A 12,900-nucleotide genomic window follows, 5' to 3' on the forward strand; every position below is an offset into this window, starting at 1 on the left:
TTTGACATGTAGCACTGACTGTAGTACTTTGACATATAGTACTGACTGTAGTTCTTTGACATGTAGTACTGACTGTAATACTTTGACATATAGCACTGACTGTAGTACTTTGACATGTCGTACTGACTGTAGTACTTTGACATGTCGTACTGACTGTAGTACTTTGACATATAGTACTGACGGTAGTTCTTTGACATGTAGTACTGATGTAGTAGTCTAAAACGTAGTACCAAGTGTAGTAGTATTCTTAAATGAAAAACTTTTTTTTAACGTTTACATCGACTTACGTGGAGTGGGCGGGGCTTATGAGAGGGACAGTGTCATGTGTCTGTCGTCCTGTAGGCGGAGTCATGATGACGTCAGAGAACCTGGAGCACAGTGATGACATCAGCGTCCTGCCCCCGCAGGAGCTGGAGCCCCCGAGGGAGGAGGACGGACACTGCCCCCTGCCTTTCAGGTGAGGAACTGCACTGTGCAAGTCTATACATCAAAACCACTCACTCTCCCACACCAAAGCCCACAGAGAAAACCAGTGATTTAAAGTGGCGGAGACACAGGAGCTGCTGGTCCACCGCTGCCTCGTGTGGTTACTTCGTGTCACTGAAATACATTGGAATGAAGAAATTTTAAAGCCGAATTTTACAATTTTTTATTTTTTACAATTTTTTATTTTAGAGAGTCGACTTCCACGGCGTCCTTATTTAGCAACCGGTGGAGTCGCCCCCTGGTGGCCAGCTGCTTTAAAACATCGTTTCCAGGCAGTGTTCATTTCTGCGATGTGGGCGTGAACAACGAGAATGAAGCTGCGCGTCACCTCAAGCCCCGCCCCCTCCTCATCAGTGTGTGTGTGTGTGTGTGTGTGTTTGGCAGGCGATGAAAGCTGAGTGCAGGACGTGCAGCAGAGACAATACACAGAGAGGGAAAGCCTCAGTGTCTGTTATTCCTGTCACGTACAGAACAAGCTGCAGAATCTCTGTGTGTGTGTGTGTGTGTGTGTGTGTGTGTGTGTGTGTGTGTGTGTGTGTGTGTGTGTGTAGCACGTGCAGTCAGCTCACGTTTGCAGGCAGCAGAGTTTCTAACAGAGGAGCTGAAGTGTGATGTGAAGAACCACAGATTTCAGCCACTTCACGTTTAAAAAAACCCCACCAGATTAAAGCTGCCGTACGTAATCTTTTGTTGTTTATTATTATTATTGCTGCTGTTGTTGTTGTTGATGACGATGATGTCATCATTTCGCCTCTGTTTGTCGTGGCGTTGGTGCGTCGTCCCCTCATCCGAAAACGGCAAAACTATAAAACACGTAGTACGTCGTCCAAAATGTGCCAAAAAAAAATGTTGTCCAAAATTTGAAAAAAAATTGAGAAATAAAATTTCTTCAGAAATTTGACAAAAATGTCATACTATAGTATGTCGTCCAAAATTTTAAACAAATTTTGAGAAAAAAACATTTTGTTTAAAAAATTTGACAAAAATGTCATACTATAGTATGTCGTCCAAACTTTGACAAAAAAAACATTTTGGTTGAAAATTTGAAAAAAAAAGTCATCCTCTAGTATGTTGTCCAAAATGTTAAATAAATTTTGAAAGAAAAAACTTGTATCGAAATTTGACAAAAATGTCATACTGTATTATGTCGTCCAAAATTTGAAAACAATTATGTGTTCCGAAATTGACAAAAACACCATACTAGTATGTCGTCCAAAATTTCAAACAAATTTTGAAAAAAAAAATTTTGTTTAGAAATTTGACATAAATGTCATTCTGTAGTATGTCGTCCAAAATTTGAAAAAAAAATGTGTCAAAAATTTGACAAAAACGTCATACTATAGTATGTCGTCCAAAATTTTAAACAAATTTTGAGAAAAAAACATTTTGTTTAAAAAATTTGACAAAAATGTCATACTATAGTATGTCGTCCAAACTTTGACAAAAAAAACATTTTGGTTGAAAATTTGAAAAAAAAAGTCATCCTCTAGTATGTTGTCCAAAATGTTAAATAAATTTTGAAAGAAAAAACTTGTATCGAAATTTGACAAAAATGTCATACTGTATTATGTCGTCCAAAATTTGAAAACAATTATGTGTTCCGAAATTGACAAAAACACCATACTAGTATGTCGTCCAAAATTTCAAACAAATTTTGAAAAAAAAAATTTTGTTTAGAAATTTGACATAAATGTCATTCTGTAGTATGTCGTCCAAAATTTGAAAAAAAAATGTGTCAAAAATTTGACAAAAACGTCATACTACAGTATGTCCTCCAAAATTTTAAACAAATTGTGAAAGAAAAATTTTGTTTCAAAATCTGACAAAAATTTCCAAAATTTGACAATTTTCTTTGACGAAAGGAGTTCACAGGAGTTGTTGATCCACTGCTGCCTCCATCACTGAATTCAAACGTCGTATTTTGTTAAATTCGGCTTTAAAAAGCCTTTGTTCAGATTTACCTCAGTGACACAAAGTGACCACACGAGGCAGCAGTAGACCAGCAAAAATCACTGATGTTCTCTCTGGACTTTGGTGTGGGAGAGTGAGTGAGTTAGGTCAATATTCTCCCATGATGCATTTGATTCAGACACAGTTTGACAGTTAGACAACAGTTTTGTGTCTGAGTGTGAACGCTGTTCCACTTTCACCGTTCACACTCACTGTTTGCATAATTAGTCCTTTCTTTGTGTGTTTGTGTGCGTGCGTGTGTGTGTGTGCATGTGTGTGTGTGTCTTTTAAACAATCCCCTCTTTCACACACACACACTCTCTCTCTAAACTCCAGTGTGTGTGTGTTCTGGTGGGAACGTTCTCTTTGCTCCAGTTCTTCCACATTTACTCTGCGCTGCTGCAAAACTGAACTTTCACTTACTGCCACCAGGGGGGAGCCTGCATGTTTTTTCACACAAAAAAACTTAAAATATGTGAATATATTCACTTAAAATATGAAGTGCAAACAAAGTGTTTCATTCCAAGTTTAAATGTTGTTGTTGTTTTTTTACAGTGCAGCTCAGTCCACTGTTTGTGGGGGTTTGACTTTTTTTGCATGAACTTCCTGTCGATTTGCCTCCTGTTGTCATGACAACATTTACATGGTCAACCTCCGTGACACGTGTGCGTGCGTGTGTGTGTGTGTGTGTGTGCGTGTGTGTGCGTGTGTGTGTGTGTGTGTGTGTGTGTGTGTGTGTGTGTGTGTGTGTGGGCTTCATCTTTCTTTCTTTTCATCCTTTACAGTGGCCACCAAACCCCATAGAGAAAATCAGTGATTTTAGCTCACAGGGACACAGGAGCTGCTGGTCCTACTGCTGCCTCGTGTGGTCACTTTGTGTCACTGCGGTCAAGACTGAGCAAAGATTTTCAAAAGCCGAATTGACAACATAAGACATTTGAACTTAGTGATGGAGGCAGCAGTGGATCAATGACTCCTGTGAACTCCTGTGTTGCTGTGATGATAAAATCGTTGATTTTCTCTATGGGCTTTGGTGTGGGAGAGTGATCCATCTTGAGCCTTCTGTTCTGAGGCTAAATTCAGTTTTTCCTGGTGTCCTCGATGGCAGACGTGTGTCCCCGACTCTTCATCATCCTCAGTTCAGGGTTAAAATGTCGACTGTGATCACGTGATCCTGTGATCATGTCTGATCTCACAGGATATGATGTCATGTGTCCTGCAGGCTGCAGCTGATCGATGACCTGTCCTATGAAGACGTGAAGAAGTGCTACAGAGGATCGGTGAGTGTGTCACACACACACACACACACACACACACACACGCGCGCGCACACACACACACACACACACACCCACACACACACACACTTCACAGGAGTTGTTGATCCACTGCTGCCTCCATCACTAACTTACAATGTCTTATTTTAGTGAATTCGGCTTTTAAAATACTTCGTTCAGATTGACCTCAGTGACACAAAGTGACCACACGAGGCAGCAGTAGACCAGCAGCTCCTGTGTCCCTGTGATGTTAAAATCACTGGTTTTCTCTATGGACTTTGGTGCAGGAGCTCAAACCAAATGAAAACGTTTGATTTGCACAGTTATAAAGTCTGTGTTGACAACAGTTCAGAGTCTGTTGTCTTGTTTTGTTTTGAGTCTTTGTTGTCGTTGAGTCTCAGACAGGAACAGGAAGTCGGGAAGTCAGGAAGTGAGCGTCTGGTTCACAGAGAACAGAGGGTTTGATGATGAAACCTCTGAACATCATCATCATCTCACTAACCCTCACATGAACACAGACTTTATTCATGTGCAGTGAACCAGTAACAGAGAGAATGAGTTTGGTGCTTTGATGTGTGTGTGTGCTTTGTTACACACTTGTGTTTGGTTAGGTGTTGTTTGTCTGGTTAGTGTGTGGTTCGTGTGTGGTTAGTGTGTGGTTAGTGTGTGGTTCGGTGTGGTTAGGTGTGGTTAGGTTTGTGGTTATGTGTGTGGTTGGTTGGTTTGTTGGTTGGTTTGTTGGTTGGTTGGTTGGCTTGTTAGGTGTGTGGTTGGTCGGTCAGTCAGATGGCCAGTCTGGTGTGTGGTTATTTGTTGTTTTATCTGTTGTTTATTTTTTTGTTAGGTGTGTGGTTGGTTGGCCGGTTGGTTGGTTGGTTGGTTGGTTGGTTGATTGGTTGGTTGGTCAGTTGGTCTGTCGGTCTGATAGCCTGTTGGTTGAGAGTTTATTTGTTTGTCGGTTGGTTGGTTGGTTGGTTGGGCGGTCGGTCGGTCAGATGGCTGGTTGGTTGAGTGTTTATTTGTTTGGTTGTTGGTTGGTTGGTTGGTTGGTTGGTTGGTTGGTTGGTCGGTTGATTGAGTGTTTATTTGTTTGGTTGTTTGTTGGTTATTTGGTCGGTTGGTTGTTTGGTTGGTCGGATGATTGGTTGGTTGAGTGTTCATTTGGTTGGTTGTTTGTTGGTTGATTGGCCGCTGTCGGTCGGATGGTCGGTTGGTTGAGTGTTTATTTGTTTGGTTAGTTAGTTGGTTGGCTGGTCGGTCAGTCAGTCGGATGATTGGTGGGTTGAGTGTTTAATTGTTTGCTAGTTTGTTGGTTGGTTGATTGGTTGGCTGGTCGGTCGGATGATTGTTGGTTGATTGTTTATGTTTGGTTGTTTGTTGGTTGATTGGTCGGTCGGATGATTGTTGGGTGAGTGTTTATGTTTGGTTGGTTGGTTAGTTGGTTGATCGGTTGGTTGAGTGTTTATGTTTGGTTGTTTGTTGGTTGATTGGTCGGTCGGATGATCGGTTGGTTGAGTGTTTATGTTTGGTTGTTTGTTGGTTGATTTGGTAGTTGGTTGATCGGTTGGTTGAGTGTTTATTTGTTTGGTTGTTTGTTAGTTGATTGGTTGGTTGAGTGTTTATGTTTGGTTGTTTGTTGGTTGGTTGGCCGGTCGGATGGCCGGTTGGTTGAGTGTTTATTTGTTTGGTTGTTTGTTGGTTGGTTGACTGACGTTGTCCTCCCTTCCTTCCACAGACCGTCAGTAAGTACAACTCTCAGTACCACAAACTGTTCAAGACCGTCCCAAAAGAGGAGATCCTGATGAAAGGTACAGACTCAGCAGGACATCAGGACTCTGTCCAGTGTCCTCACTCAGTCCATATTTAACCTGGGACAGCTCTGATGGACATGTCCCCTCTGTCTTTGTCCATTGCAGTGTACTCCTGTGCTTTGTTGAGGGACATCCTGCTGCAGGGACGACTCTACATTTCCAGAAACTGGCTTTGTTTCTACGCAAACCTGTTTGGTAAAGATATCAAGGTCAGTGAAGACACGTCTGATCACATGATTCTCAAAAGAAAACGTTTTGTCAAGTAAAAACATTTCCTATTGAACATTTAGTCGGTTATTAGCTATTAGCTTAGTAAATATAGTTACATTGAGAAGTAAAATTATGAGTATTTTACTGGAATAACCTGTGTTTGTGTCAGGTTTGTATTCCTGTCGTCTCAGTTCGTCTGGTGAAGAAACACAAGACTGCAGGTCTGGTACCAAACGGTCTGGCCATCACCATGGATACAGGACAGAAGGTAACGGACTGAACCACCGACGAGTCAAGAAATCCAACAAAAACATTGAGATACATAAATAACAGCTGCTATTATTTCCTCAAAATGACGCTTTCACATCTATTTATTTGTATTTTAAGGGTTTATCTAACATAGCCTTACAAGCTAAGTTAGCTAGGTTAGCCACATCAAAGCTACTGATCTGTTAGGTCTATCAAACTTTAGCAACTAACGCTTTAGTAGCTTTACAACCTAAGATAGCTATGTTAATTCAGTCAAAGCTAGCAATTAGCTAGGTTTATCTAACTTAACCAATCAACACAGTAGTAGCCTTACAAGCTAAGTTGGCTAGGTTAGCTAAGTCAAAGCTAGTGATCAGTTAGGTCTCTCTAACTATAGCAACTAACACTTTAGTAGCTTTACAAGCTAAGTTGGCTAGGTTAGCTAAGTCAAAGTTAGTGATCAGTTAGGTCTATCTAACTTTAGCAACTAACACTTTAGTAGCTTTAAAAGCTAAGTTAGCTATATTAATTAAGTCAAAGCTAGCAATCAGCTAGGTTTTTCTAACTTAAGCAACCAACACATTAGTAGCCTTACTAGCTAAGCTAGCTAGGTTAGCTAAGTCAAAGCTAGTGATCAGTTAGGTCTATCTAACTTTAGCAACTAACTATTTAGTAGCTTTACAAGGTAAGAGAGCTATGTTAATATCGTCAAAGCTAGCAATCAGTGAGGTTTATCTAACTTAATCAATCAACTCATTAGTAGCTTTACAAGCTAGGTTAGCCAAGTCAAAGTTAGTGATTAGTTAGGTCTATCCAACAATAGCAAATAACACTTTAGTAGCTTTACAAGCTAAGTTAGCTATGTTCATTAAGTTAAAGCTAGCAATCAGCAAGGTTTATCTAACTTAAGCAATCAACACATTAGTAGCCTTACTAGCTAAGCTAGCTAGGCTAACTAAGTCAAAGCTAGTGATCAGTTAGGTCTATCTAACTTTAGCAACTAACACTTTATTAGCTTTACAAGCTAAGATAGCTATGTTAATTCAGGCAAGGCTAGCAATCAGCTAGGTTTAACTAACTTGAGCAATCAACACAATAGTAGCCTTACTAGCTAAGCTAGCTAGGTTAGCTAAGTCAAAGCTAGTGATCAGTTAGGTCTATCTAACTTTAGCAACTAACACTTTAGTAGCTTTACAAGCTAAGATAACTATGTTAATTCAGGCAAGGCTAGCGATCAGCTAGGTTTAACTAACTTGAGCAATCAACACATTAGTAGCCTTACAAGCCAAGTTAGCTAGGTTAGCTAAGTCAAAGCTAGTGATCAGTTAGGTCTATCTAACTTTAGCAACTAACACTTTAGTAGCTTTACAAGCTAAGATAGCTATGTTAATTCAGGCAAGGCTAGCAATCAGCTAGGTTTAACTAACTTAATCAATCAACTCATTAGTAGCTTTACAAGCTAGGTTAGCCAAGTAAAAGTTAGTGATTAGTTGGGTCTAGCCAACAATAGCAAATAACACTTTAGTAGCTTTACAAGCTAAGTTAGCAGTAGAGGCAAAGTGGGGCTTGGTGGTGCAGGACCGCGACGCATTTCTCGCTTTAGCTTTAGTGCGTTAGCCGAGGTAGCTAAGTCAGAGGAGGCTAACAAAACGATGGGTTTTCTCTCAGTAATTCATCAGTTAATAGATTAATAAATGACCATGTTTTAATGTCATTGCTCGTTCACTGTGGACCAAACAACAGCATTTGAAAGTGAAAACATGTTGATGACGTGTGCAGTGACCTCTACTTTGTCCTCTGTCTGCAGTATGTGTTTGTGTCTCTTCTGTCCAGAGACAGTGTCTATGACGTCCTCAGGAGGATCTGCACTCACCTGCAGGTCCGTGTTTTCACATCGACGGCATTTAATCACATATACATATATTTTTTTCACTCTCCCTGCACCAAAGTCCATAGAGAAAACCAGTGATTTTAACATCACAAACACACAGGAGTTCACAGGAGTTGTTGATCCACTGCTGCCTCTATCACTAACTTACTATGTCTTATTTTGTCAAATTCGGCTTTAAAAATCCTTTATCGGATTAACTTCAGTGACACAAAGTGACCACACGAGGCAGCAGAAGACCAGCAGCGCCTGTGTCCCCGTGGGCTAAAATCAGTGATTTTCTCTATGGGCTTTGGTGTGGGAGAGTGACTACGATAAAAACACTGTTTAATAGTGAGAAAAAAAAATTTATTGCGATATTGTTGACGTTTGTAAAATAGCTAAAACAGAAATAAGTTGTAACATTGCCATGATTCACATGTTTGTGACCGTTCGTCTGCAGGTGGACGGGAAGAGTCTGAGTCTGAAGCAGTACCTGGAGGAGCCCAGCTCTCTGTCTATGGTAACGGAATATTCACTCGCTATAAACGCAGACATTTTTTTTTATCTCCGGCTGACGCAGTGAAAACAGGATTAGTGAAATACCAGGAGCTGTTGTTTCGCTCCTCTGTGACGCGACGTCTAAGAGGCTTTCAAGTTCTGTCCAAAACAAACAAAGGAAGGAGGGAATAGACTACTATAAAAAATAATAGTAGTCATAATATATAATATAATAATAATAATAGCCACTTAACTGTGACATCAAATACTAACTGAAGAAAATGTGGAGGCACTGAGTCAGTCAGTTCTGTGTGTGCACAGAAGGGGGTGCTGTTGAGTCTGAGAGGCGGTACAAATACACGTACTGTACATAACAAACAAGAAACCTGTGAACTGTCCCTTTAAATGTGTGTGTGTGTGTGTGTGTGTGTGTGTGTGTGTGTGTGTGTGTGTGTGTGTGTGTGTGTGTGTGTGTGTGTGTGTGTGTGTCAGGACGAGTTTCCAGAGGTGTTAAAGTGGAGGAGGAAGCCATCGCTGCCCGTCGTCTCCGCCTCCCTCCCCGACCTGCTGGGAAACTCCGCCCCCAGCCTCGCCCCCGACGAGCCCTTCAGCACACACACACTCTCTGGTGATTATCCCGCGTTCTGTATCTGTAGTCGGAACTCGGAAATGTTCGAGGTCAGGGGGGCGTTGCTACGGAAACGTAACGCATTCACCTAAATCATCTTTTTTGAAGGCTGAGATTTGTTTTTTTTGGGTCTGTGTGAGAATCAGGTCGAGTCATACCATACTATGTCATCCAAAAATTCACAAAAACAACATACCACACTATGTTGTCCAAAATTTGACAGTTTTTTTGAAAAAAACATTTTGGTCCTAAAGTTGTCAAAAATGTCATACTATACTGTCGTCCAAAAAAAAATTTGAAAACGTTTTTTGGTCCAAAATTGGACAAAAAACATCATACGTCGTCCGAAATTTGACAAACACGGCATACTACAGTACTTTGAGCAAGATTTGACCAATTATTTGGAGAAAAAAAATTTGGTCCCAAATTTGACAAAAACGACATACTATACTATGTCGTCCCAAAATGTATTTTTTTTTTAATTTTCTTTTTTTTTTGGTCCAAAAACGTCATACGTCGTCCAAAATTTGACAAAAACAGTAAACTACAGTATTTAGAGCAAGATTTGACCATTTATTTGGAAAAAAAAATTTGGTCCAAAATTTGACAAAAACGACATACTATACTATGTCGTCCCAAAATGTGGTCCAAAATTTGATTAAAAAAAGGTACACTACAGTATTTTGAACAAGACTTGACCATTTATTTGGTCCAAAATTTGACAAAAACGACATACTATACTATGTCGTCCCAAAATGGATTTTTTTTTAAGTTCTTTTGTCCAAAAACGTCATACATCTTCCAAAATTTTATTAAAAAAAAGGTACACTACAGTATTTTGAACAAGATTTGAAAATTTATTTGGGAAAAAAAATTTGGTCCCAAATTTGACAAAAACGACATACTATACTATGTCGTCCAGACTCTGACCATTTTTTTGAAAAACGTTTATTTGGTCCAAAACTTGACAAAAACGTCATACTATACTATGTAGTATGTCATACTGTACTATGTCTCCAAAATGTGACCATTTTTGGAGAAAAAAGAATTTGGTCCAAAATTTGACAAAAACGACATACTATACTATGTTGTCCAGAATCTGACCATTTTTTTGAAAAACGTTTTTTTGGTCCAAAACTTGACAAAAACGTCATACTATACTATGTAGTACGTTATACTATATTATGTCTCCAAAATGTGACCATTTTTGGAGAAAAAAAATTTGGTCCAAAATTTGACAAAAACGACATACTATACTATGTCGTCCAGAATCTGACAATTTTTTTGAAAAACGTTTTTTTGGTCCAAAACTTGACAAAAAACGTCATACTATACTATGTCGTCCAGACTCTGACCATTTTTTTGAAAAACGTTTATTTGGTCCAAAACTTGACAAAAACGTCATACTATACTATGTAGTATGTCATACTGTACTATGTCTCCAAAATGTGACCATTTTTGGAGAAAAAAGAATTTGGTCCAAAATTTGACAAAAACGACATACTATACTATGTTGTCCAGAATCTGACCATTTTTTTGAAAAACGTTTTTTTGGTCCAAAACTTGACAAAAACGTCATACTATACTATGTAGTACGTTATACTATATTATGTCTCCAAAATGTGACCATTTTTGGAGAAAAAAAATTTAGTCCAAAATTTGACAAAAACGACATACTATACTATGTCGTCCAGAATCTGACCATTTTTTTGAAAAACGTTTTTATGGTCCAAAACTTGACAAAAACGTCATACTATACTATGTAGTACGTTATACTATATTATGTCTCCAAAATGTGACCATTTTTGGAGAAAAAAAATTTGGTCCAAAATTTGACAAAAACGACATACTATACTATGTCGTCCAGAATCTGACCATTTTTTTGAAAAACGTTTTTTTGGTCCAAAACTTGACAAAAACGTCATACTATACTATGTAGTACGTTATACTATATTATGTCTCCAAAATATGACCATTTTTGGAGAAAAAAAATTTGGTCCAAAATTTGACAAAAACGACATACTATACTATGTCGTCCAGAATCTGACAATTTTTTTGAAAAACGTTTATTTGGTCCAAAACTTGACAAAAACGTCATACTATACTATGTAGTACGTTATACTATATTATGTCTCCAAAATGTGACCATTTTTGGAGAAAAAAAATTTGGTCCAAAATTTGACAAAAACGACATACTATACTATGTTGTCCAGAATCTGACCATTTTTTGAAAAACGTTTTTTTTGGTCCAAAACTTGACAAAAACGTCATACTATACTATGTAGTACGTTATACTATATTATGTCTCCAAAATGTGACCATTTTTGGAGAAAAAAAATTTGGTCCAAAATTTGACAAAAACGACATACAAAACTATGTTGTCCAGAATCTGACCATTTTTTTGAAAAACGTTTATTTGGTCCAAAACTTGACAAAAACGTCATACTATACTATGTAGTACGTTATACTATATTATGTCTCCAAAATGTGACCATTTTTGGAGAAAAAAAATTTAGTCCAAAATTTGACAAAAACGACATACTATACTATGTCGTCCAGAATCTGACCATTTTTTTGAAAAACGTTTTTTTGGTCCAAAACTTGACAAAAACGTCATACTATACTATGTAGTACGTTATACTATATTATGTCTCCAAAATATGACCATTTTTGGAGAAAAAAAATTTGGTCCAAAATTTGACAAAAACGACATACTATACTATGTCGTCCAGAATCTGACCATTTTTTTGAAAAACTTTTTTTGGTCCAAAACTTGACAAAAACGTCATACTATACTATGTAGTACGTTATACTATATTATGTCTCCAAAATGTGACCATTTTTGGAGAAAAAAAATTTGGTCCAAAATTTGACAAAAACGACATACTATACTATGTCGTCCAGAATCTGACCATTTTTTTGAAAAACTTTTTTTTGGTCCAAAACTTGACAAAAACGTCATACTATACTATGTAGTACGTTATACTATATTATGTCTCCAAAATGGGACCATTTTTGGAGAAAGAAAATTGGTTCCAAAATTTGACAAAAACGACATACTATACTATGTCGTCCAGAATCTGACAATTTTTTTGAAAAACGTTTTTTTGGTCCAAAACTTGACAAAAACGTCATACTATACTATGTAGTACGTTATACTATATTATGTCTCCAAAATGTGACCATTTTTGGAGAAAAAAAATTTAGTCCAAAATTTGAGAAAAACGACATACTATACTATGTCGTCCAGAATCTGACCATTTTTTGGAAAAACGTTTTTTTGGTCCAAAACTTGACAAAAACGTCATACTATACTATGTAGTACGTTATACTATATTATGTCTCCAAAATATGACCATTTTTGGAGAAAAAAAATTTGGTCCAAAATTTGACAAAAACGACATACTATACTATGTCGTCCAGAATCTGACAATTTTTTTGAAAAACGTTTATTTGGTCCAAAACTTGACAAAAACGTCATACTATACTATGTAGTACGTTATACTATATTATGTCTCCAAAATGTGACCATTTTTGGAGAAAAAAAATTTGGTCCAAAATTTGACAAAAACGACATACTATACTATGTCGTCCAGAATCTGACCATTTTTTGGAAAAACGTTTTTTTGGTCCAAAACTTGACAAAAACGTCATACCATACTATGTAGTATGTCATACTATACTATGTCTCCAAAATGTGACCATTTTTGGAGAAAAAAGAATTTGGTCCAATATCTGACAAAAACGACATACTATACTATGTCGTCCAGAATCTGACAATTTTTTTGAAAAACGTTTATTTGGTCCAAAACTTGACAAAAACGTCATACTATACTATGTAGTACGTTATACTATATTATGTCTCCAAAATGTGACCATTTTTGGAGAAAAAAAATTTGGTCCAAAATTTGACAAAAACGA

General features: G+C 37.7%; 1 protein-coding gene across 1 annotated transcript in view; it reads left to right on the plus strand.

Moving 5' to 3' along the window:
- Positions 1-350: 350 nt before the first annotated feature.
- The window catches only part of gramd2ab (GRAM domain containing 2Ab), a gene marked incomplete at both ends in the record, with an annotated part of 36,411 nt that continues 23,861 nt past the window's right edge, over positions 351-12,900 (plus strand). The window contains 8 exons of the mRNA XM_083893942.1: positions 351-457; positions 3,659-3,716; positions 5,449-5,521; positions 5,630-5,733; positions 5,904-6,002; positions 7,791-7,862; positions 8,314-8,373; positions 8,844-8,979. Of these exons, the coding sequence (XP_083750068.1) occupies positions 351-457; positions 3,659-3,716; positions 5,449-5,521; positions 5,630-5,733; positions 5,904-6,002; positions 7,791-7,862; positions 8,314-8,373; positions 8,844-8,979 (709 nt within the window). The remainder of the gene's footprint in view (positions 458-3,658; positions 3,717-5,448; positions 5,522-5,629; positions 5,734-5,903; positions 6,003-7,790; positions 7,863-8,313; positions 8,374-8,843; positions 8,980-12,900) is intronic.

The sequence above is a fragment of the Microchirus variegatus genome (assembly GCF_963457635.1).
Source record: "Microchirus variegatus genome assembly, chromosome: 8".
NCBI classification, from domain to species: Eukaryota; Metazoa; Chordata; class Actinopteri; order Pleuronectiformes; family Soleidae; genus Microchirus; species Microchirus variegatus.